This window comes from Lithobates pipiens, unplaced genomic scaffold, assembly GCF_037356315.1.
Source record: "Lithobates pipiens isolate NorthernLeopardFrog02 unplaced genomic scaffold, aLitPip1_a1.2 Scaffold_23, whole genome shotgun sequence".
Lineage (NCBI taxonomy): Eukaryota > Metazoa > Chordata > Amphibia > Anura > Ranidae > Lithobates > Lithobates pipiens.
In genome coordinates, this window is record NW_027507785.1 from 66,296,761 (window position 1) to 66,324,025 (window position 27,265).

The following is a 27,265-nucleotide window of genomic DNA, read 5'->3' on the forward strand; positions in this document are numbered from 1 at the left end:
TCTGAAAAATGTAAACTCCCCCAACTTACCTCCATAGCGCCGGACCTTTGTGATTAAAGCAGACCCATCTTTATAGTTTAGAACAGCTTTAAGGAAGGCCTATGTGTTAACACAAATTCCCCCCTTCTCTGTTTTCAAACCACTACATTTTAGCAAAGCAAATATTTTTTTTACTATGACATTTGAAAATAAATCATCAGGTATTAAAACAAAACAGGATCCCATATGTTTACAAATGAGAATAATTTAATTCTCCTCACACATATACAATATTTACATAGACATGCTCGAGTTAGGAAGGTACAAAGGCCCAACGTCTCCTTTGTGGCACATCATTAACAGTGTGCTGCACAGGAGGCTGAAGACAATGAGGCTTGCTTTCTTGCTACACTCATTACAAAACCTCTTGTGTAGCTTAGGCCTCAGAAAATATAATCACTGCAAAAGGTAGCCATTTTTGTAGGTCAAAACAACCAATCTGAAACGAGCTTTCAGCAGCTTGAAGAGGGTGAAGTTAAAAAACCGGATCTGATTGATTGCTATGAGCCTCCTGCACACCCGGCTGTTGCTTTTATACTGTTAAAAGCGAATGACCCTAAGTCAACTTTCGCTCTCTTGAAGGGCTACAGTCGTTGGATGCCTGGTCCCTCAACTGAGTGCTGTGGTTTAATCCACCAGCCTAAACATCACGGTGTCCTGTAGTGATCAAACCACAGAGCACACAGTACCCACCAGGCAACCCACACGCCTGGAAGATGTTGGGAGATTCTTTGGGCGCTGGAGTTCTTCAAGAAAGCAATGCTCGATGGTGTGGACAGGTGGACAGGCAAATATGAATTCTTTACAGGGAGACCTTTGTTTCAAATTTTTATTCTAGAGACAGGGTCACTTTAAAAAGAAAAATCAACCTAAAAGTGAGATTAAGTTACATGTGTCTTTCCGAGATGAAGGTCTCTGCTTCTGTGGTGGATTCTCACATAGAATAGTATAATCGTCTACATAAAACAAAAACATGAATCTACAGCTGAAAACCCCAAACTTTTTTTTTTCCTTTCCGTTCTGGATATAGTGAAAGAGGGTTAGAATCTCCCACACCTTTACTGCTGTGCAGGATTCAGATGGGGAGATTTCCTCTCAATTCCTGCCCTGGTGACAAAATTTCTAAACTAATGGCCAGTTTAAGGTCCTTCCGACTGTAGAAGGGCTAAACTGTGGCCAGCGGGAGTAGAAAATGTCCTGGCGCCAGTGGGAGTGAATTTTTTGGTATTAGAAAATTAGTGCCCCATCATGGGTGTCAGTGTAAAGAATAGTGCTCCATCGTTGGTGTCAGTGGAAGGAATAGTGTCCTATCATTGGTGTCAATGGGAGGAATATTGTCCCATCATTGGTGTCAATGGGAGGAATATTGCCCCATCACTGGTGTCAATGGGAAGAATATTGCCCCATCATTGGTGTCAGTGGGAGGAATATTGCCCCATCATTGGTGTCAGTGGGAGGAATATTGCCCCATCACTGGTGTCAATGGGAAGAATATTGCCCCATCATTGGTGTCAGTGGGAGGAATAGTACCCCATCATTCCTGTCAGTAGAAGGAATAATGCCCCATCGTTACCATCAGTGGAAATAAAAGTGGGAGGAATAGTACCCCAAGGGCCAGGTAAAGCCAAGCAAAGTTTGGAGACCACTGCTATAGACAGACTTTCTCCTGAATTGACCAAAATTCAAGCTGGGGGTGACGCGCCACGCCCCAATTATGGGCCGCACAGCGACTGCATCCCATCGGGTTCTGCAGCTGCTTGACTACAATAGCTGGCAGTGGAGAATCCTCTCTTTCTCCATGCTGTTTAGCGTGGATGGAGGGTATCAATTGATTTTCTCTTGTTCAGCCTACAGGTTGAATGAGAGAAATCTGTGTATGGCTAGCTTACACTCTCACCAGAAAAGGAAGTGAGGGGAATTTTCAACAGGGACACACAGCAATTAAGACTTTTTTTTTTTTTCTTCTTTAAAGTATAGGAAGGCTATGACCCCAGGATCTTTTTATTGCTGTGTTCCTGTTGCAGATATTCTGAGCTTACCAGTTTGGTGATGTTGTCTCTGGAAAAGGAAATAAGGAGAACTCTCCCTAACAAGACTGTCGACAGCAAAACCCAAAAGTTCTATATTCTAAAACAGAAGAGTTTTGGATTGATTTTGAACTAGAGGAGAAGTGAGAAGACCCAACTGTAGTGAATGTGGAAATAGTTGGAGCTGGGAACTAACGTGCACAGATGTCGTTGCCAGAATTCCGGGAAAGATATTGGAGGGTGATTAAGCTCCTTGCAGCCATCTGCTACCATCACTTTAAATTAGCTCCAAAATGCCTCAAAAATTCAGTGACACGATAACCAGGGTCTAAAAAAAATGGTGTCAGGAACCATAAAATGTATTCCCCCACTAAACACAGGTAGCTAGTCCTCTTTAAGAAAAGCAATCAACCTCATTTGGTAAAATAACCCAGTTCTGAGCAGGTGGCCTTGCAACAATGGACTCCATGGCCTACTTTTGCAATCAAGTGTATGGTATTGCTTGGGGACTGGAAGTAGGTTGAAGGGACTATAAAACTGACCTTGATGTTGTGCTTAGATCTACCAGCAATGTTTCCTAAGGAAGCATGTGTGTTATTTGCTGGGAAAACCCTCTGTGCAAACGATGGCATCTTGCCAGTTTAAGCTGTAAGAAAGGGTCACCCTGTTACCCAACTTTGTGTGATTTTTCCTAAACTACAGCTTTTGGAAGACAGGGCATTGTGCAGTCACATTCAAGATACATGAAATATCAGTTTGGTCTCGTTTGCTGGAAGCATTACCCTATGTCAGGGATATGCAATTAGCGTACCTCCAGCTGTTGCCAAACTACAAGTCCCATCATGCCTCTTCCTCTGGGTGTCATGTTTGTGGCTGTCAGAGTATTGCTATGCCTCATGGGACTTGTAGTTCTGCAACAGCTGGAGGTCCGCTAATTGCATATCCCTGCCCTATGTGGTTATCTAGTAAACATGTCCTTTAGTCATGTGACAAGCAAAGCTAGTCATAGACAGGGAATGTGGCCAATAAAGCCTAGCTAGCCTCCCGCATTGCAGCAGTTGTATTAATCACCAGGTATGTTCTATCTGTAGTCCCACAACACAGGGGAATAATGGTTGTGTACTTTTGGTGTGGAGTGTTTTCTTTCATGTACTTCTTTACAGTAAATCGTGATCACCATTCATAGTCTCATTGGGGTTGATTTAGTAAAACTGGAGAGTGCAAAATCTTGTGTTGCTGTGCATGGTAGCCAATCAGCTTCTAACGTCAGCTTCTTAAATTAGGCTTTGACAAAAAAAAAAAAAAAAAAACAACAACCTGGAAGCTGATTGGCTTCTATGCAGAATTGCATTCGATTTTGTACTCTCCAGATTTAGTAAATGAACCCCTTTATATATATTTTTTTTCTTTACAGTCCAAAATGGCTTGTTGTATCTTTACAGTCCAAGTTGTGTCTTTACAGTCCAAATTGGCCTGTTTTAGGCCCAGTTATTGAGGTCACTCACAGTGGAACTACCGTCAAAACTTTTTTATTTTAAAAGCTGGACTCAAGGCACAAAACGTTTTTATTTTAAATATATTTTTCAATAGCCATAAAAAAATATAAATCTAGTTTGTGCACGCCAAATGCCTTTCAAAACCCAGATATTATCTTGGAAAAGTAGAAGTGACATCATCATGTGCTGCACATAGCTTGCTTGTGCACAGGTCAGAGCTGTGGGAGGCCCACCCACTACAGGCTGCCTGGAGAAAACTAGAAGAAGGCAGAGATCAGACCGGTCACCCTGCACAAAAAAAAAAAAGACAGCAACAGTGACCGGTCTTTATTACAGGAAATTGCTTCAAAAAGGCAAACTGCTTTAGTGGCTTAATGCTGGATTACTGCACAAATCTCAAAGCACATTAAGATTCATGTAAGATAGCATATGCCTCTTGTATTTTGAATAATATTTGTTTAGCTTGATTTCAGGATTTATGGTTTGGATACAGCAGGGAAGTGTTTGAACAGAGAACGTATGGCAGTTTTTTCTGTATTGCTGTCTGTGCCCATTACTAGGGAGCTTTCTGCTCACTTCCTGTGACAATGACCATGGAGAGGAAACCTCCTCAATGGTGACAATATAAACTTTTGCCCACACTATCCCAAAAACCGGAAAAAAAAAATTTGGGCTGGAGTTGCACTTTCGGCAACCCAACAGTATTTCAGATAAATATACTCACGACTACACAGTTACCATTTAATGTGGTTGTAAACTCTGTTAAACCACTTGCACCTACAGGTAAGCCTATAATAAGGCTTACCTGTAGGTAATGTAAATATCTCCTAAACTTGCACAGCTTAGGAGATATTCACTATGTGCTCTGCTGTCAACATCACCGGCGCATGCACACTGAAGAAACGGGCCACTGGTGCTGTTCCTTCAGTACCCATGCCGTGACCGGCGGCACATTCGCACATGTGCGGGAAAGACGTCATTGCAGCTCCGGGCCAATCACAGTACCGGAGCCCACGAACCCGAAAGCAACCCGGAAAAATGTCGGCCGTGGGAGTGCGGGGCAGCACTGCAGGGCATCATTTTAATTATTTCATAATGAGCTAGTATGCGATGCCTTTGTCTTGCAGGTTTCTTTTTTTTTTTTTCCAGGGGTTTACAATATCTTTAAATAAAGATTGTGCGACTATTGATGATGGACTGACACTTTGCTGCATCCCAGGACTTCTGAGTCCCTTTGACAAAAGAGCCACAGGCTAAGCAAGGTTATTTTAGGTATACCCTTCCTACTGAAAACCACTCCATTGGGTGGAACTGGAACCCTCCGCACTATTCTGAACGTCTCTATGCACTAAGTCTAACCAATGCAAACAGCAGAATTTACTGCAAGTGTTCACAAGGAGCTGTCCAATTTTCATTTACATGGGAAAACTCCTTTAATTGGTAATATCTACTGAATATGAAGTTTGTCACAGAACCATTACTTAGAAACATGAAATCACTGGCACTTAAGATTTGGTAAACCTGATCATCTCCTGTGATACTTACTTGGGCCTACCTCATCCAAGGTAAGCTGGTTGCTCCACAGAATGAAATATTCTAGGGACTTAAAAGGAGAAGTACAGCCAAAGCTTGTTTGGCTGTACTTCTCCTGTGGATCACAGGAGTGCAGTTTGTTCTGCTCACCTGTGATCAGTTTTCGGCAGACGTCAGAGAGGCTCCAGGCTCGGGCAAGATCGTAACGGTGAGTTGTAAAATACCTAGACACCTGCCATTATTACTCCCCAGACCTCCCCTTGTGGTTGGCTGCTCCAGAAAAAGGAGAACTAAAATGGTAATTCACAAAAGCTAAGTGATTTACAATTTTTATTGTGGGGGTAAAACATGATATCTTACATATAGACGTTCTAGATTGTAGGAGACTTTATAGCTACCCCAGATCACCCTCCCACCCCACACACACACACATACAGACCTACGCTCTCACTGGGCGTTGGGTATCAACTGTCAGCATCAATTACTGTATCATTTGGCCAAAACCGGAGATGAGCTTTTAAACCAGCCTGCAAATGACAGCTAAGCAGGATTGTTGGCTGTAAAAAAATATCAACTGATCCTAACTGGACACGTATTACAGTCAAGAGTTTCAATTCACTATGCTATAACACATGTGTTATTTACCATTTTGATGATTAAAAGACTGCTATTTTAGGCTCTCATTGACTGTACTCGTGAAAACTGTTTGTCTATATGGTAAATAATTAACAATCATTATAACTTAGTGGACATAAGGGAACTGTGGCCATACTATGGATATTTAAATGCTAATGTATTGTTAACAAGCAGTAAATTAGCTTTCATATAAGCCCTCACTGACCTCAGTAGCTGCAGGCACTGTGAATAAATTCATCCAGATTTCCCACTTTCACAGCACAAGAACTATCACTTTAGACAGTTCAGCTTCTCCAAGCTCCCCCCAGGTGTAGTAAATTAGCAGCTTTCCAGCCTTCAAATCTGTAATTTTGACATAGAGCAAGGTTCAAAACTAAAAGGGAATGAGAAAGGTCTTTAGACCAGGTGAAGGACTTTAGTGCTTCATTGGTGAACTTTGAGGATGAATTGCTCATCAGTTCCTGCAGCTATAGAGGATGTCGGGGACATGTTTTAAAGCTCATTTAGTGTTTGTATATGTACATATTTAACTGTCTGGTCACAGTTCTACTTTAAGCCTAATGGCTTATATAGTCTTTCCTTCTGGTGCACGCTCACAGTTTTTGTTAAAAATTTTGCAGACAGAACATATTCAGAATGGAGCATAAGAATCTGAAAGGATGGAATATCCCAATGCTTCATTAAAACCATCAGACAACTCAATATACAAACATTATTAAGTCTGTACACAGGAATCCATGAATAAAGAGTAACCAGCCAAAGGACAGCCGACCCCAGTAGAATATCTTAACTCCAGAAGACAGCGGCCTGCGTTCGATAGTTTGAATTAAAATGGTCAACCAGCGACCATGAGGACATCTTCTCAGAATGTCATTGTCATCATCCTGTGTGTTACTTGTTAGCCCTATCTGTGCTCACAGCGACCCACAAAAAACGTGGCACTGGCCCTCTCCACTGTGGTCACATTATCTGAAAAAAGCTGTTCATTTAAGCGCTACTCACTTTAAGGTAACTTCTCTGGTTACCACGTTTTTTATTCTTAGTAACAGCAGCAGAGTTGTGACACAGGAACAGGTCACAAAAGTTCATGGAAAGCGCTAATCGCTTTCACTTGTCTCGCTGCTCTGTGCGCCTTGGACTTTGTTACGGTGTTGCACGGCACGTTCGTAGGCGATCTGCACAGATTTGCGGATGTTTGATTTCCTCCCTTCCAGCATTTTTTCCTTATCCAGCTCGCGGTTCAGCCCCAGCGGAACCAGCTTTGTTCTGGGTAGCCACTGCCTGTAGAGTAAAGTATGAAATATTACACACTACTGATACATATTATGCAATGACACAAATTGAAACTAGACAAAACCAAAAATTAGATATATGCTGCATTCTAATCACATTATTAACACAGCAGTTTTTGTTTTTCTGAGTTTCTCTGTAAGCACATTGGTGTAGTGTTCAGCACTTCCGCCTAGCAGCACTAGGGTCGCTGGTTCGAATCCCAACTAAACCACGACAATACCTGCCTGGAGTTTGCACGTCAACGTGGATTTTCTCCAGGAACTCCGGTTTCCTTCCATACTCCAAAGACATGCTGGTAGATTACTTGAATGGATAAATTGGCCCTTGTATGTATGAATGTGAGTTAGGGGCCTTAGATTGTAAGCTCCTTGCGGGCAGGGACTGATGTGAATGCACAATATATAATATATGTAAAGTGCTGCATAAACTGACGGCACTATATAAGTACCTGTAATAAATAAAATAAACATATTGCCTGTTGATCCACCTAGTAGATCTGTTATTTTTCCACTTCATGCAATAGAACGACAACGCCATTCTGCAGTGAAATCACACAGCAGTCTGAGATTAACATGTTGTTTTAAATGGACTTCAACCCTTTTGCTGCCGGTGACATAACTATTATGTCCGCAGCATCCCTGGCTTTTAAGAAAACTCTTGGACCCTATAGCTGCTGGGAGTTAGTTTACAATGTTTTTATCCTGACTACTGGACTTGTAGAAGTGAATCAGATGGCCCCATCCCTTATACATGCTGAAGAAGTTGCTGCCCCTCCATCCTCCCATGTGTCTCTGGCTCATCTGTCCCTCCTGGGTGAGGAGACCTCCATGGTGGGTGTCAGGATGGAAAGCAGTATTATGAACCCAGAGGTGCCTAGCTCCGAGTACTTCCAAGTTTAGAGCCATCAAACCCCAGTCCCTCTGACTGGAAAAACTAATCGATCGCAGTTTGCACTTGTTCAACAGGGTGCAGGTGTGACACCCCTGATGTCTCTTTATAGAGAACCTGGGCTCAAATTCAAAGAGTTGGATGAATGAAGGAATGGATATAGTGAAGAAGAATAAGAACCTGACAGTTTTTATTTCTAATAAAGAGGTAAAATGGTTTAAATCGTAGAAATATGCCTGCTTGCTAAGGCTGCTTTCACACTGAAAGCGCCGGACGTTTTCACCCTCTATCGGGGTACTTTTAACCCCAAAAAACTCCTGTGTTCAGCAATGGGCAGGGGCGATTTTGGAGCGCTGTATTCAGTGCTCACAAACAGCCCCAAAGATGCTGCTTGAAGGGACTTTTTCTAACGTCCCGCAAGCGCACCGCCCAGGTATGAAAGCCCCCATTGCAATGAATGGGAGGCACTTTACAGGCACTATTTCTAGTGCTAAAGCGCCTGAAAACTACCTCAGTGTGAAAGGGGTCTAAGTGCGATCTCTGCAGCATATGTATTAATACAAAAGAAAAAAGCAGACTAGAATACCAGTCAAAGGAAAGCTGCTTTTACATGACACATGTGGCGTATCAAAAACAGTCAGTTCAAATAAGTAAATTAAAAAATATCTTTAGAAATGTCAAATATTAAATGAAAAAAAAAAAAGACGTTTGTCATTGAGGAAGAATAAAAGATCTGACGTTCTCAACAGATGCAATCCAATCCTAGTATGCAGTCTGCAGCACAGGTGCCAAGGCATGGTGTGTTGTCTCACACCAAGTACAATATATCAGGCCCCTTTCACACTGCAGCAACTTGAAAGTCGCACAATGCGGAGTCGATTTTGCCACGATTTCAGGGAATGCGCCTGTGTAAACTTGAGGTCTATGGACCATAACTTGCATCAAAGTCAGACCAAAGTGATACAGGGACTACTTTGAAGTCGGTGTGACTTGAAGTTGCACAGATATGAATGGTTATCATGGGGTATGACTTGTCATGCGCATCTGATGTCCAAAGTCGCAGGAAATGTCGCATAAGTGTGAAAGGGCCTAAGAGAAGAGCCGACAACTCCAAAGTCCTTGATGAAAAAAATGTATTGGCTACATATGAGCATTAACCACTTTAAGACTGCCCACTGCACATAAACTGCAGCAGGGCAGCTCTATTGCGCAAAACAACGTACCTGTACGCCGTTTCGTGAAAAAGATAGTGGGCGCGCCTGATGCGTGCCGCAGGAGCGCACCTGCGGATCTCTAGGTTCGGCGGCCACCCGCCATAGCGGTACATAGAGGAAGAATAACCACGTCAACATGATTGTATGAGTTATTTACCTCATGTTGTTGGTTTGTAAATAAGGCGGTAGTAGGCTGACATTTCAATGAGATAATTTGAAAAAAACGTGTCACGTGATTCAATTATCTCCTGAGATGAGCGAGTGAATTGAGCCCCCTTGTCATCTGCAATTTGCTATCACATAGGGGGCTTGACAGTCCCCTTCAGATAGCAATAAAATAAACAAGATACATTTAAAAAAAAACACCCAACTAATTTTAAAAAGCCCCACACCCCATGTACGCACATACAAACACAAATGCACCTGTTGATTGCACATTGCGTACAAAAACTACGATTGCACCACATATAATGGCTCACACCAATGTGCCATAATTCACGGATAAAGCTGATGATTTGTAAAGACTTTTACAGTTGACTATGGACAATTTTGGGTACCATAACAGACAATTGTGGGTACTATAGTGTTTTAAAATGAAAAAAAAACACACAAATGAAAGGCCAACTTCAACCAACACTTTTTAAGCAGTTACATTTATTTTTAATTTTTTAACCACTTTCAGACCGGACCATTTTGCTGGTAAATGACCAGAGGTCTTTTTACACTTTGGCACTGCGCTGCTTTAACTGGTAATTGCGCGGTCATGCAATGTTGTACCCAAACAAAATTTGCGTCCTTTTCTTCCCACAAATAGAGCTTTCTTTTAAAGGTATTTGACTGACTCTGCGATTTTTTTTTTTTGCGATATAAACGTAAAAAGACCGCAAATTTTGAAAAAAAATGATATTTTCTACTTTTTGTTATTAGAAAAATCCAATAAACTCAATTTTAGTCATACATTTAGGCCAAAATGTATTCAGCCACATGTCTTTGGTAAAAAAAAAAGTCAATAACTGTATATTTATTGGTTTGCGCAAAAGTTGTCACATCTACAAACTAAGGTACGTTTTCTGGAATTTACGCAGCTTTTAGTTTACGACTGCCTATCTCATTTCTTGAGGTGCTAAAATGGCAGGGCAGTACAAAACCCCCCCAAATGACCCCATTTTGGAAAGTAGACCCCCTAAGGAAATTGATAAGTGGCATGTTGAGCCCATTGAATATTTTATTTTTTTGCCTCAAGCGATTGAATAATGACAAAAAAAAATTTTTTTTTTTTTTTTTTTACACAAAGTTGTCACTAAATGATATATTGCTCACACATGCTATGGGCATATGTGAAATGACACCCCAAAATAAATTCTGCTGCTTCTCCTGAGTACGGGGATACCACATGTGTGGGATTTTTTGGGAGCCTAGCCGTGTACGGGGCCCCGAAAACCAAGCACCGCCTTCAGGCTTTCTAAGGGCGTAAATTTTTGATTTCACTTCTCACTACCTATTACAGTTTTGAAGGCCATAAAATGCCAAGATGGCACAAAATCCCCACAAATGACCCCATTTTAGAAAGTAGACACCCCAAGCTATTTGCTGAGAGGCATGTTGAGTCCATGGAATATTTTATATTTTGCCACAAGTTGCGGGAAAATTACAAACTTTAATTTTTTTTTATTTTTTTTTCACAAAGTTGTCACTAAATGATATATTGCTCACGCATGCCATGGGCATATGTGAAATGACACCCCAAAATAAATTCTGCTGCTTCTCCTGAGTACGGGGATACCACATGTGTGGGATTTTTTGGGAGCCTAGCCGCGTACGGGGCCCCGAAAGCCAAGAACCGCCTTCAGGTTTTCTAAGGGCGTAAATATTTGACTTCACTCCTCACTACCTATTACAGTTTTGAAGGCCATAAAATGCCAAGATGGCACAAAACCCCCATAAATGACCCCATTTTAGAAAGTAGACACCCCAAGCTATTTGCTGAGAGGCATGTTGAGTCCATGGAATATTTTATATTTTGCCACAAGTTGCGGGAAAATTACAAACTTTTTTTTTTTTTTTCACAAAGTTGTCACTAAATGATATATTGCTCACGCATGCCATGGGCATATGTGAAATGACACCCCAAAATAAATTCTGCTGCTTCTCCTGAGTACGGGGATACCACATATGTGGTACTTTTTGGGAGCCTAGCCGCGTACGGGGCCCCGAAAACCAAGCACCGCCTTCAGGCTTTCTAAGGGCGTTACAGTTTTGAAGGCCATAAAATGCCAAGATGGCACAAACCCCCCCCCCCAAATGACCCCATTTTGGAAAGTAGACACCCCTAAATTTAGGGGTACACTAGTGAGACTAGGTAATAAATGGCGGGTGCCCTGAAACTATAAAAAAATAACTAACCAACCAGCGTCACCTGTAACAGTTATATGGTGATCACTGGTGAAAGGGTTAACTAGGGGGCAATCAGGGGGCTTTATACAGTAGTATATGGGGGTCCCTGGCGCTATAAAAAGCTGCGGCGAACCTAAATACCTACCTGCCTAACTAGCGTCACCTGTGACACTAATACAGCGATCAGAAAAACGATCGCTTATTAGGCTGGGTTCACACTGGAGCGATGCGGGAACGTCAGGAATCCGCGGCGGGTTCCCGCATCGCATGCCTCCCGGCGGCAGTTCACACTGCCCTATGCGAACTGCTGGGGGTGTCAGTGAAATGTTAATGACACCCCCAGATCAGTTTGCATATCGCAGTGCGATCTGCAAACTCGGATCGCATGGTGTGAACACCCATGCGATCCGATTCTGCTGCGGACCAAAAAAAGGGTCCCGTGCGAGTTTGCGGCGGGTGCGACACGAATTCAGCCATACTATCTGTATGGCTGAACTCGAATCGCACAGAGATCGGATGTGATTTGCACTGCAGTGCGGTGCAAATCACATCCGTTCTCATAAACCGCTGCAATGTGAACCCAGCCTTAGTGACACTGGCGACGGGGGGTGATCACGGGGTTAAACCTTTATTGGGGGGGGTTAGGGGGGTACCTTAGAACTAAAGGGGGCTAACCCTAACAGTTATTACAGTCACAAATGACACCCGCCGGGTGATCAGGGGGTTAAACCTTTATTAGGTAATAAATGGCGGGTGCCCTGAAACTATAAAAAAATAACTAACCAACCAGCGTCACCTGTAACAGTTATATGGTGATCACTGGTGAAAGGGTTAACTAGGGGGCAATCAGGGGGCTTTATGCGGTAGTATATGGGGGTCCCTGGCGCTATAAAAAGCTGCGGCGAACCTAAATACCTACCTGCCTAACTAGCGTCACCTGTGACACTAATACAGCGATCAGAAAAACGATCGCTTATTAGGCTGGGTTCACACTGGAGCGATGCGGGAACGCCAGGAATCCGCGGCGGGTTCCCGCATCGCATGCCTCCCGGCGGCAGTTCACACTGCCCTATGCGAACTGCTGGGAGTGTCAGTGAAATGTTAATGACACCCCCAGATCAGTTCGCATATCACAGTGTGATCTGCAAACTCGGATCGCATGGTGTGAACACCCATGTGATCCGATTCTGCTGCGGACCAAAAAAAGGGTCCCGTGCGAATTTGCGGCGGGTGCGGCGAATGGCTGAACTCGAATCGCAGAGATCGGATGTGATTTGCACTGCAGTGCGAATCACATCCGTTCTCATAAACCGCTGCAATGTGAACCCAGCCTTAGTGACACTGGCGACGGGGGGTGATCACGGGGTTAAACCTTTATTGGGGGGGTTAGGGGGGTACATTAGAACTAAAGGGGGCTAACCCTAACTGTCCTAACAGTTATTACAGTCACAAATGACACCAATGCAAAAAAAAATAAAATAAAATAAAATGCATTGGTGTCACTGTGACTGGGGGGGCAGGGGTAATTGGGGGGGTGATCGGGGAGTAAAGGGGGGGTGTGAGTGTGCCTGGCATGTTCTACTGTGAAGTGTCGTGTTGGTGCAACTCACCGATCCTCTCTCCTCGGTGCCGGAACGAAAAATACCGACACGGAGGAGAGATTACATCACTTCCTCTCCTGTGTTTACATTACAGGAGAGGAAGTGATGTCACGAAGGATTTCTATTCGTCGGGAGCGATCGCGAGGGGGTGGCCATGAATGAATGGCCGCCCCCTCATCCCGGATCGCTCCCGAACGAATACCAACAGCCGCAGGCACCGGGGGGGGGGGGCCCGATCGGGCCCCCCACCCGCGGGAAGGCAGGGACGTACAGGTACGCCCATATGCCTGCCCGTGCCATTCTGTCGACGTACATCGTCGTGCGGCGGTCGGCAAGTGGTTAAAGAACGCAGAACTATAGTCCACAATACTTACCCTGCTTCAGCGTCCTGAGGACCCTCACCGGCTTCTTCCATATGCCGGGCTGCAGCTGTCTTGATTGGTCAATGCAGGATTATGTCACTCCTGTGCAAGTGTTCAGTTATCCCGGCATACATGATCTGCCCATGTGCAGCTCAGTGTGCATTCTAAAAAAGACTGCGAGCAGGTAAGTAAGTTTATTTTATTGCTGAAGAGACATAGCATGTCTCTTGTGCAAGAGCCTGCCTGCTTGCGGTTTTTAACTGGAGACTATAGCTTAATTTTAAAATAGAATTTCAGCTAAAACCTAACTAGTCCAAAAATCTCCTCCCCCTCCTAACATCTGAGCTAACTAACCGGTGTTAAAAAGATGCATATACTTAACTATTTTCAGCCCACTCTGGTCCAGTCTGCGATCCCCTGGTGCTAGCCAGTGGTGGCTGCAAGGGAATGGAAATGACTGAGAAAGTCGGGAATGGTGATGTCATTCATAAACTTCCATGGTGCAGCCAGTGTCAATGCTCCCTCCTCTCTCTCGCAGCCGCTGCTTGCTGATAGAGGGGAGCTAAGTCAGATGACTAGACCAGAGCGGGCTGAGAATACCGTATATACTCGAGTATAGGCCGACCCGAATATAAGCCGAGGCCCCCAATTTACCCCCAAAAAAACTGGCAAACTTATTGACTCGTGTATAAGCCGAGGGTGAGACATGCCTGTCCATCCCTGTGTGTGTGTCCGTCCATCCCTGTGTGTCCGTCCATCCCTGTGTGTCCGTCCATCCCTGTGTGTCCGTCCATCCATCCCTGTGTGTGTGTCCATCTATCCATCCATCCCTGTGTGTGTGTGTCTCCATCCATCCATCCATCCATCCCTGTGTGTGTGTGTCTCCATCCATCCATCCATCCATCCCTGTGTGTGTGTGTCTCCATCCATCCATCCATCCCTGTGTGTGTCTCCATCCGTGTGTGTGTGTGTGTGTGTGTGTGTGTGTGTGTGTGTGTGTGTGTGTGTGTGTGTGTGTGTGTGTGTGTGTGTGTGTGTGTGTGTGTGTGTGTGTGTCCAGCCTACCTTTGTCCCGAGCCTCCGTCCCGTGCCTTGCCTCCTTGCCTCCGTCCCGTGCCGTGCCTTGCCTCCTTGCATCCGTCCCGTGTCGTGCCTTGCCTTGCCCCCGTCCCGTCCCGTGCCGTGCCGTGCCTTGCCTTGCCTCCGTCCCGTGCCCTCTTCGTCGGCGGCCATTGTAAAGTTCAAAAGCTGCGCCGCCGCCTTCGCCTGTGATAGGCGGAACACTGAATTTCCCAGCAGCCTGTGTTCCGCCTATCACAGACGTCGTATCATCCTCGTCCGTAGTACGAGGATGATACGATGTCCGTGATAGGCGGAACACAGGCTGCTGGGAAATTCAGTGTTCCGCCTATCACAGGCGAAGGGGAGCCGGAGGCGCGGCTTTTGAATAGAATGGCCGCTGTCTGTCTGCTCGACACGCTGATCGAGCGGGCAGACAGCGATGACTCGAGTATAAGCCGAGGGGGGCACTTTCAGCCTCAAAAAAGAGGCTGAAAATCTCGGCTTATACTCGAGTATATACGGTAGTAAGTATATGCATCTTTTTTACACAGGTTAATTAGCATAGGTTTTGGGAGGGGGAGAGAAAAATTTAGCGAATAGTTAAAGCGGAACAATACTCACCTCAGCTCCAGCGAGCTCCCCGCCCACTGACATCTTCGGGCAGGAGGCTTCCTGGTCTTGACTGCTGCCTGTTATCATTGGCCACGCAGGGGTGACATCACTTTCACACATGCACAGGAGTTCAGTCAAATTTGGCATTTCCGAATTGGTATAGTGAGCTGCGCATGTGCGGCTCATAGGGGCGTGCATCTTCACAGGCCTCACGATTCGATTACGATTATCCTGTCTGCGATTCGATCCGATTCCACAATGCATCATGATTACTGCGCAGGGTTTTCATCCAAAAAATTCAAGCAGTCAGAAGAACTTTTTTTAATTTTTTTTTATATGTTCTTAAAAAAAAAAAAAAGACAACACTACCTGCATGTAGCAAAGTGTAAACACAGCAGACAACTTAAAGAGGAGCTCCAGACTGACCCCAAAATACTACAAGAGAGGGTCAGAGACTGCAGACATGATACAAGAGAGGGTCAGAGACTGCAGACATGATACTAGAGAGGGTCAGAGACTGCAGACATGATACTAGAGAGGTTCAGAGACTGCAGACATGATACTAGAGAGGTTCAGAGACTGCAGACATGATACTAGAGAGGTTCAGAGACTGCAGACATGATACTAGAGAGGTTCAGAGACTGCAGACATGATACTAGAGAGGTTCAGAGACTGCAGATACGATAAAAGAGATGGACAGAGACTGCAGACATGATACAAGAGATGATGTATGCCCTTTTATTAATTATGGTTTATGTATGCCTTTATTGTCTTAGCGACTGATTCACATCACAACTTCATTGATACTTTTTTTTTTGTATGATTCATAGTTTTGCTCATTACTGCCCCACACATGCAATGCATGGCTGCATGTGTGGGGCAGTGATGAGCAAAACCATAAATCATACAAAAAAAGAGTATCAATTTCAAATCAATGAAGTTGTGATGTGAATCAATCAATAAGACAATAGACAAAAGGCATACATAAACTATAATTAATGTTATGATACTGTATTGTTACATTGTTCATTATTTCCATCAATAACATATCGCTTTTTTGTGATCACTAGGGAGATCAATCAAATTGCTATGTGTATGATCACCAGATATGTGACGGGGGGATCCAGATCAGGAGCATGGAGTGTAATCAGAGGGAACCAAATAACAGAAGCATCCAGTGTACAGTGAGTGTAAGGGTGACTGGAGCACTAGGGCGGGGGAGAAGAGATCAAAAAGTAAACAGAAGAGGCTCAGAACTTGTTTTGTGCCCCCCTTTGGGATCAAAAGTTCCACAGTCCTTCCCCCTCCCGTGTACACAGTGATCCTCACCCTCCGTTACACTCACCGGTATCATCTGCGGTGGCCGCAGTAAGCAGTCATAGCAAGACAGACACAAACACAGCAAACCCTGCCCATCTTCCTCCGCGATATTCACCCTGACCAAGAGTGCACACTACACAGCACGTGACACCGCCTATCACCCCTGCTTACTAGCGATGAGGCCATTTGCTCCTCCCATTGTACCTTTTATCATCGCCTCCCATAATCAGAGCCCTATAGACAGAGAGGATGACTCGTCTGGACACTCGCTCCACGTGTCTCACAGCACCAAGCTCAACAACGGCAGCTGGGGATGACATCAGCGGGGGGCGGGAAAAAAGGCGAGGCTAACACCCACAGCTCCTTCGGCTGCTTTCAGCTCAGTTCAGACTCGGAGGCAACGCATAGATTGGCGCGTGGGGTGACGTCATCAGAAATCGATTTTGCAAGGTCGTAGCATTGGTGCCGCATCGTGGGTGGCCGAATAGCGATGCATCGATGCCACTATTAATTTCAACACCCCTAGCGGCTCACTGTACAAGGGTCGGAGAGGCAGGTAAGTATCTTTAAAGGGTAAGTTCACTTTTTTTTTTCTTCTAAATGCTATCTCCCCTATGCACCAATATAGCATTCATGTACTTTTGCAAAAATATCAAAGCTTTCCAATAAATATACAATCATTTACTTTTCTTGTCCTAATCCACATTTCCAGACATTTTCTTCCTGATCAGACTGTAGGTCATGACACAAGAAGGAGTTGACCTGCTGACCTCAGCACACACCCTGCATCATCCACCCACCCATTCCCAGGTGCATGTTTTTTAAATGAAATACAAGCAATCAGTGATCACTCTTCTAACTAAATACACAATATACAATCAGACTGTATAAGTGACTATAGATTTAATGGAAAGCTTTGAGATTTTTGCAAAAAAAAAAAAAAGTACATGAATGCTACATTGGTGCATAGGGGAGCTGGAATTTAGAAAAAAAAAAAAAGTGTACAAAAAGGTGAACTTACCCTTTAATGCAAAAAAGACAAGGCCTGTCTGCCAATTTTATTTCTATAGCCTAAAGTTCCACTTTCCCATAAGCATTTCGTCAGAATACATTCCCAACACCTGTAACTCTCACTTTTCTGTACAGCTTGGTTTGCATGTAATGGTGGAGACAAATATAAATATGTGAAATAAAAATATCAAAGATTCCATCTACTAAATAGTAAAATTACAGGTATTAATCCTATACAGTTACCAAAATATTTTTTTTCTATAGTGAGCCCTTAAAGAGGAGCTCCAGACTCCTTCAGAAAATAATTACAAATATTGTAGCTGCTGACTTTTACTATAAGGGCACTTACCTGTCCAAGGATCCCACAATGTCCTTACCCGAGCTGATTCTTCAATCGTGCAGGCGCTGGGAGTAAGGGAGTAAGTAGTAAGGGAGACAGGAAGTGAAGCCTTGTGGCTTCACAGCCTGCATCCTAATGTGCATGCGTGAGTCGCACTCCGCCCTGTGAATGGTCCCATAGACTGCGGAGGAAGGAGGGGGGCCAAATTTCTGGCTCAGATTGCAGCAGCGTCAAACCCAGGTACCCCCTAAAATAGAGGAGGGAGCATTGACAGTGGCTAAACCATGGGAGTCTATAAATGACGTCACCCTTTCCGACTTTCCCAGCCATTGTCAGGTGCTATCTACACTCCGGGAGCAGGTACCTGTCAAAACCAGGCACCCGGCCCCCTCAAAAAGTGTAAAATGTGGCAGTGGAGGCCAGGAGGGTGCAAACAAGCGACATTTCCTCTTTTGGGTGGAGCTCCGCTTTAAAGTAGAACTAAACTCTCCAATCCCTTACAGCCAAGGAAGCTGCCATCTTAGCCTCTGTTTGATCCGCAGTTGCCATGGTGCTGCACAAATGATCAGTTATGACACCAGCCATTTGATGGGTTGACAGTTTGGTTGAAAGCACAAGCAACTGTGACAGTTATTCATGGCATGCCTTCAATGTAAATTTTAAACAGTTAAATCAATAGGTTTAGCTCCTCTTTAACGCAAACATGTACTGTAAATAATGCACTGCTGAAAAAACAGAAAATGTGATATTGCTCCCTCTGATCCAACACCAACCAACGTTAGGGGCTTTGGCAGAAGCTAAAACTAACAAGGGAACAGCAGGTGAATGCTGTAAAAGTAGATATAAAAGTGTTGGGGTTGGTTGTAAACATCTATGACTTACTTCTTGCAACTACAAAGCACATTAATATCCAACAGTAACAATAAAATACAAGTATCCATCCCACCCTAAAAAAAAAAAAAAAATTATAAAAAAAAGGGACGGATGCATTTCTTGCAGCATCCACACAGGTGAATTTCAGCCACTTAGATAAAACAAAGAAACACATACTGTACAGTCCACACAGATATCCTATGAATGATAATGAATACTCACCAAGTCCGTTTATTGTCAAAAAACAGAACGAGGTAGAGATGCTCTTGTGCTTCTTGTGTCATCTGCTCTCCTAGCTTGAGAACATCTACGGGTGGTACAGGAATGGGAACCCCGTGGTGAAACACTCCTTCTCGGGGCATCTTTGGGTCGATAATCTTAAGAAAAGAAAGAGTTGGTAAAAAAATCTGCAAGGCACAGACAATCACAACACAAATTAAAGACAATAAAACTCAACGAATGAATTTTTTGATAGGTTTAGCCGACCCATGGTGATCAGTTATGGTGGACAATTATACAACTACTATAACATTAAGTAGAATAATAGGGGAGGAACTGATCTCTACCAGAGCTGGATATGAGGGATATCCCCGACACTTGGCCCACACCAAGTCTAAGGCTTCTAGAGTGGAGTCTTCGTCTTCGGACAGCCACCCCGCCCCTCGTCCCTCCATTCCTTTGCGTACCACTATCAAACAACAGAAAAGGTCACAAGTCATATGTCTGCCTGCAATCTCACAAATTATACAGTATAATATAAAATCGTATAAAATAAATAGAAACTAAAAAAAATGAAATAAAAATCTTGCTCTACTGTATATGTACCTGAGGATTTTGTACCAAAAATTCCCCAATAAAGCACTAAGAAAAGGAAGTAATACAATAATCTTAAAGTAAACTTATGGCCAGGCTACGGACAGTCAAGTATTTACATTTGCTGGCATATACTTAACAATTGGTAAGTCAGTTTTAAAGTGTATTTTTAAACCCAAAAGAAAAGTTTAAAGTGGTTGTAAACCCCATTCATGAAATTTGACCTAAGCACAGTGTTTACTTATCTCTCTCCAAAGCTCTAAGTGCTGTTTCTCTCTGGTGCTCTGTTCCTCTGTTATCAGCAAGAGTCACTTCTGACAAGTTCCCTGACACATGAGATAACAGCAGCTGAAAAGTTGTGTCTGGGAAGGAGCTTAGCAGGGAGATTGTCTATTCAGACTACAGCTCTGCATGTTCCTCCATTCCTCTGTCTATGTGGAGGGGGGGCGGGTGCTTTCCTCCAATCAGCTCTCACACAGTGTAAGCTCAGACTCCCCACCCACTGCTGAAAGAGGAAGAAAGATTTCTAACACAATGTGCACTTTCCAAAGAGTGTACAAAGGGAAAGACAGCAGATATACATGTAAAACTTATGTAGGGAGATTTGTTTAATCTCTGTGTATAATCTGGGGCTGTTCGCTTCACTGGGTATATGTGAGGGTTTACAACCACTTTAATATATTTCAGCTCACCAGTTCTTGGATATGGTTGCTGCATTCATTTTCTCATTCTGATTTTTTTTCTTTATATTTTACCTGGTAATCCTGCAAATAATATACTTCCTGTCCTAGGGTGTTTATGCTCACTGTGTATCTATAGAGGGAGCTCTAGTTGCCACCCAAGCTGAACTTCAAACAGATCTTTCTCTGTTCATCTGCTTTACATGGGGATTTTTACATCTCATCCAATGTGGGTCACAGAAAGAGTTCTACCTTAGAAATGTCCAAGAGCAGTCCAACTGAGGGGTTGGGCAGCACAGCAAACAGATTCAACGTGAATAAGGAAAAAAAAAAAATAGAAAATTAAAACTGGGACTGCTTGCAGCTCAAAAGCCACCTGAAGAACCCTACACCCAAAGCTGCCTTTGAATAAGAACACAGTCTCCAGCTGGTAGAGAAACTGCAAGAAAAGAAGACCGGGTAGCAGCCTGTAATTGGAAAACCAGTACTCGATGCCAAAAAGATTAAGCAATGCGCACGTAACCAGTGAAGTATGCCTTGACAGAGAAAGATTAGAACCCATCCGAGAAGAGCAAAAGAAAAGTAGCTAAGAGAAAATGGCTCACATCCCACATTGTAGTCAAACAAGGAAGAGAGGCATCTGGAACTGGAGCCAAACCGAGGGACTGAAGAAAAAAGTCCTGGTTGAGATAAAAGATCAAAAACTGCCCTAGGTTAGAAAAGGGAAATAGGGTTCCATGCATTGAAAGGCTAACAGGCCTTGATAGTGCTTGGAGCTGAGCTCTAGCCCAACCTATCTGCATGAAGGAATAGACACCCCTGGGACGAAGTCCCATGATAGACCTTACTTGAAAATCCTTCCTATTCTCAAGCATAAAAAAAAAAATAGAATAAAAAAATCTGATTTAGAGATACTCCCAACTTTCCAAATTCAACAAATGAAAGCCCTCCCTTTTGAGTCTGAAAAGCCGTTCAGGAAGCCCTGTTCACGTTTCACATATCGGGAATGCGCGTTCCCGCTCACGATTTTTGTGCACCGATTCACAAATGTTTCTACGCATCATGCATAGGGCAGCCCAATCACTTGAAAGGGCTGCCCTTTAGAAATTTGTCATGCTAAAAAGGGCTCAGGGATTTTGTCCCTGAGCCAGGAGCAATCTACACACGTTTTTGACAGGATTCTCATGTGTTTGTTCATGCAACAACTGCGACAAAAATCGCACTGCCTTTGGGGTGCCATTAGGGATGAATAGCACCCAAGCGCAAACCTTGCTGCGCTTTTAATGTGATTTGGAATCTTGGGCAGAATTGCACAGAATCTGCCCACGATTCCAAATCACTAAATGTGAAGGTGAACTTTGAGGAAGAAATGTGCTGCACGTGGAGAAAAAAAAAAAAAAAAAAACTGTTCAGCATGCAGTTGAACTAGGATATAGGGTACATCTGGTGTACTCGATCTGCAAAACAGGTCATGGAGCACACTCAGGTGTATGGATCATTCCCCCATGTAGAAATGAAGCTAGCTGGGGACAACTGCCCACACATCAAGACTAGAACATGAAGTTCTGGCCAGGTCAGGATCCAATCGAACACTCTCTTTGCAGCAAGATCTCCTGTTCCTCCTTGGTGATTGAGGCATGTGCAGCATTGTGGTGTTAAACTGGATTCAGATCAGGTGACCTGCCAATGAGTCAGTGACGTAGAAGGAATCACACATCTACTGAAACTCTGAGACAACAATTCTCTAAATAGAGGGCCTCTGCACCGGCAGGATGCCCATGCCTCCTCCTCAGCCCAACAGGTTGACTTCTGATGAGATCTTCCAGAAGGTGATAAGGGAAAACTTCCCCGATTCCATAGCTGGAAGACTTTGCCATTGGACTAGGAACTACTTGAGCCTCAGGGCCAGGTAATTCCATCAGCTTAGAAACTCTGCGCAGATGTCCTATGACATATGAGTGTAGTGGTGAGACAGTCTGGGAAGAGATTGGAGAAAAGATGCTGCCTTGAAGGGGGTTACCCATAGAGCCATGACTCCAGTGCAAGAACTGAGAGACGGTCAACTCCTGGACTTAAGGACAACCACATGATTTTCTCACAGTAGGAACATTTTGGTCTAATCTAGCTATAGGAATTAAGAATTCCAGCACCGATTTCTGAAGATTGAGGATCGAACTGAATCATTAAGACATCCATACAATCAGCAGCATGATAACAGAGCTCACTGTTTCCTCCACAAGAGGTTCCCTAATTATCCAGAAATGTTTGCTTCTGATGCTTGGCCCAATGGGCCTACCAACAGAGTGAGTCTTCAGAGACTGGGCAAGCACTGAGCCAGTATCAGTTAATGGGGTCTGGAAAAAGTAGAGATGCAAAAAAGACATGCTTCCTCCGATAATAATAGCAAAAAACGGAGGCATACTGGTAGTTGAAGAGGTTATCCTGGGATGGCCTAGAGTTGGTTTGCCAGTGTACAACTGTCCTATTCTTGTAGGCAGCAGTGTGACATGTAGGTGAAAGGCTTCCTGTGCCTTTCAATGGACGAGAAAGAAATTAAAACAAATGCAGCTACCACACCTAAAAACACTGGTAATCTGTGATATAATCAAATTTTTTGGGGGATTTATTTTTTAAAACAAGCCCTTGCTGACCTCTGTAGCTGCAGGCACTGTGGAGATATTTATCCTCAAAGAGCACAGCAGAAGCACTGCTGGTAAGGGGAGCAGGGTGAGCTGAGTTGCCTTAGACAGGGAATGCTTCTGCTGTGAGCTTTAAAAATGAATTTCTCTACAGTGCCTGTGGCAGCTGGGAAAAACTGGGGTTACGTCATCACTGGAGTCCCTGAGATATATAGGAGGCCAGCATGTTTCTCAACATGCTAAAACTAAAGCAAGAGCATAAAATCAGGTTTTTCATGAAGCAGCCTATAACAGTGTTGGTCAAAAATGTATAACATGTATGTGGCATGTGCGTTCTAAAATACCTGGTCTATTTTATCCAAGTTTACCGACTGAAAAAAATAAAAACTTTAATGAAAGTGAACAGACTGGGTGGGCCAAGCGTTTTATTTTTTATCCTGTTAAATTTTAATAAAACTGAGTTTATTTAACATGTGTAAAATATATCTGACTACTTGACAGTTAAACAAAGCAATAAGGATTTAAGAAAATGTGGCTATCCCAATTTGTACTGTCCAGAAAGGAGGTACTTACAGCCATGTCCTACTCGGCCCCCCAAGGAATAGGACTCATTTTCAGTTCCTGACGTATCTTCGCTGCTGTAGTCGTGGTAATTCTCTCTTGAAAAGGATGGCTTTCCCCGTCCCTGTTTAGAAGGTGTTGTGCTGCAAACGAAAAAATAATGTAATTGACATAAATAAAAATAATAATAATAAGGAAGCATATAAAATTGCAACACACACCATTAAATCATTTGTTATTATTCAATTTTCAATCTGTAGCCACTTTAATTTTCTAAAACTGCAGTATGGCAACCTGGAGGTGTTCTGTACAACATTGGTGCATAGAATGTCACCAGAGTTTTCATTTTTTGGTTTTGAGATTGAATCGCGGATTTTCTCAAAAGTCTGCACTTAGGTACAATTAAAATGTTTAAGTAGCCCTTGCAAGAGGAATAACATTTTTTTTTTTCAGAGATACTGCACAAGGGCGAGTTCACACTGCCCGCATGTTAAAATGCTCTGCTTTAGTATGTGGGCAGCTGTCACTTTTGCCCTGCTGTGTACTGCTGTAAGAAGCCAATGTGCAGCATAGACCACCTAGAAGGAAGTGTTTCAACCCCACCCCTTTAAAAATATATAAAAAAAAAAACCTAAACAGCTAAAACAGCCATAGTGCTGGTTTAAGCCACAGTTTGAACAGAAGATCTGTTGGTCAATCTCACTTATTAAGCCTGCAAGAAAGGGATAGTGTGAGACCTAACGCCCCTTTCACACGGGCGATCCGATCAGGTCCGCCTGTCAATTTTTCAGGAGGACCCGATTGGACCCGCAAGTCTCTTCTACAGAGTGTGGAATGTTCGCTGACATCCACCGCCAACTGACCCTATCCAGTTCGCCACAAACGGAGAGATGGTGGTCCTTTTCCCCATCCATCTGGTGGATCGGATTGGATGGCATCGGCTGGAAATGGACAGACGGTCAGTTTCCATCTGATTGCCCCATAGAGGAGAGCTGGACTATGTCCGTGTCCACTCTGCATAGTGGAGCAGACACGGACCTGCCATCTGCCTGCTCAGTGGGAATCAGTGGAGAGATCCCCCGCTGAGCAAGTGGATTTCGCTTCACGGGGGCACCCATGTGAAAGGGGCCTAAAGCAACCAATTGAAAAGTTTTTTTATTTTATATCCTGTAAGAAAGGGACAGTGTGATACCTAAGGCCCCTTTCACACTGGCGATCCGATCAGATCCACCAGCCAGTTTTTCAGATGGACCCGATTGGTCCTCCCAGTTTCTTCTATGGAGCGGCAGATGTCCTCTGACACCCGCCGCCATCCAATCTGCCACAAACAGAAGAATGGTGGTCCTATTCCCCATCCATCCAATCGCCCCATAGAGAGAGCGTGACCATGTCATCCTCCTGCTCGCTGAGCGAGTAAATTATACTTCACAGAGGCAACCGTGCGAAAGGGGCCTAAAGCAACCCAATCGCAACCCAGTTTTTTATTTTATATCCTAAAGGAATTTGGATTTTCAGGCACTTTCAATGCCAGTAGCGATGGTAACCAGAACAAATAGAATGAGTGAATCTTCCCATTTAGGACACAGAAGGAACAAAAAAAAAGAAATCTAACACGTTCTCTCATATTGCTTTACAGCTAAGGTAAGAAAGTCCACTGATAATCCTAATATATTACTAAGAAGCAAATTAAAATGCTGATTAGGTTGTCTTATTTTCAAAAGCCATAAATGACATTTAAAAAAAAAAAAAAAAAGGTTTGTCATAAAACACAGCCAAAAGATACACAGTACTTAACTATGCAAACTACTGTATCTATAGATATACATCTGAAATCTGATCAGATTATTGAAAAAAAAATAACCAACGTGTATTAATGATTTTTGAAATTTGTAATTACATTCTAACATAGGGCAGCTACAGTATATTAGCAGCATACAGTATTGAGGCTCGGTTCCCCCGGTTAGTAGGCTGAAAAATTATTGCATCTTGCCAATCCTCTTATCTTGCTGCAAAGTTTACCGGACTTTCTGGCATCTCTATTAATGTGAAAGACCTGTAGTGCTTCTAGTAAAGAGTCCATTTGACCTAGGTTGCTGAAACTTTACATCACTGGAGAGACAGGAGGGACTCGTTACAGGCACTATAGTGCCTTGTAAAGCACCTCAGTGTGAAAGGGGTAAAGTGTTATCCTCTGTGTTCACAAGCATCAAACATAGGTAATGTCCCTTTAAATCTGAAATACATCTCATGCAAAGGGATATGTTTTTAAAAAACAAACATGTCACACTTACCTCCTCCTCTTTGCACAGAGTGGCCCGATCCTCCCCTTCTGGGGTCCCTCCGCGGTGCTCCAGACTCTTCCTCTTCTCAAGTGCCCCGTCTGAGAAGCACTCTCCTTCCGGACACCCATGCGAGCACGCTACCTTGTCCTGCTGCTGCGTCCGTAGACACAGACATCCGGACTCAGCCCCGCCCCCACATCATTGCATTTGATTGACAGCAGGGGGAACCAATGGCAGAGCTGCTATCAATCTATCCAATCAGGACACGAGACAGTGGCCAGAGCTGGTGTGCTTGTTCCCATTGTGGGAAACACAGGGCTCAGGCAAGTATAAAGGGAGCTGGGGGCTGCTGAATGACAGAACGATTTTCACCTTAATGCATAGAATGCATTAAGGTGAAAACCCTTGAGAGTTTACAACCCCTTTAAGTCTGAAATAAAGTCCCAGAAAAAGTCCTTTTTATATTTAAAATAAAGTAATAAAAAGTCCATAAAAGTGCTTGTGAAAACAAAAAGATACACATTCTTATGCCAGGATGCAAGCATACCAATCCAGCCACCACCATCAGAAAACTCCTTACCCTGTAACATGACCCCTATATCACAAGGAGGACAATCTAAGGTCTGCTGACATCATCAAGACCAATCATTGGTCTTGATGACATCAGAAGACCTTAGGATGTCGATATGCGAGGAATAAGAAGCTGCAGGGACTGGCCTAGCAGGGTAAAGCCCCATGCACACTATCAGATTGTCTGCTGATTTTTTTCCATCAGATTTACCAAAACCATATAATATGGAGGTCAAACCTTAGGGGTTTCAATGTGTATGCAATCAGGCAGGCCCTTGTACTACATGGTTTTGGTAAACCTGAAGGAAAAAAATCAGCAGACAATCCGATAGTGTGTATAGGGCTTTAGTGTCTGAATACCTGCAGTCTCACGGTCCTGTGTTGTCGGATATATAGCCTGGAAACCATCCACATGGGTCCTGTAAGTTGTCCATTAGATCCCAGGAGAAACATCTGAGTAGGTCTGGAGCAGGACGTAGAATTCTGGCATAAAAAGTGCTTTTTGATCTTCTTGCGATATAGGGGTCTTATTATTTTTAATTTTAAAAAATACTTTGGGGCTGTATTTCAAACATAAATTGCACGTGGTGTATTTAAAAGGTACATTACCTTTGTTTGACGCTTGTGAACACTGAGGATATTGATTTACATGCATTGTTTTAGACTCTTAAAAGTATGGTGTAAAGGAGCTCAAGTGGCCTACCTTACTAAAAAACCTTTGGGATGAACTGGAATGAAGATTATAAACCAGATTTTCCAATTAATCATCAGTACCTGATTTTACAAATGCTCTTTTGGTTGAAAGGGCACAAGTTCCTAAAACCACACTGCACAATCATGTGGAAAAAGGTGGAGGCTGCTGTAACTACATAACAATGGGGGGGGGGGGGGGAGATTGGGGGTTGCAATGTCATATTAATGCCCATGGTTTTGGAATGGGATGACCAACAAGGTCATATAGATGGTCAGGTGTCCACATCGTTTTGGCTAAACATAGTGAAAAAGAGAATACGGAACAT

At 43.6% G+C, this 27,265-nt stretch overlaps 1 protein-coding gene across 2 annotated transcripts in view; it reads right to left on the minus strand.

Moving 5' to 3' along the window:
* Positions 1-226: 226 nt before the first annotated feature.
* BRPF1 (bromodomain and PHD finger containing 1) overlaps positions 227-27,265 on the minus strand; it is an 84,083-nt gene continuing 57,044 nt past the window's right edge. The window contains exons 12-15 of one of the 2 annotated variants that reach the window (XM_077451796.1): positions 23,407-23,537; positions 19,268-19,389; positions 18,924-19,078; positions 227-7,012 (exon numbers count right to left, since the gene is read on the minus strand). In XM_077451796.1, the coding sequence (XP_077307922.1) occupies positions 6,829-7,012; positions 18,924-19,078; positions 19,268-19,389; positions 23,407-23,537 (592 nt within the window). In that variant the 3' untranslated portion in view covers positions 227-6,828. The remainder of the gene's footprint in view (positions 7,013-18,923; positions 19,079-19,267; positions 19,390-23,406; positions 23,538-27,265) is intronic. The other variant, XM_077451797.1, reaches the window with a different exon arrangement.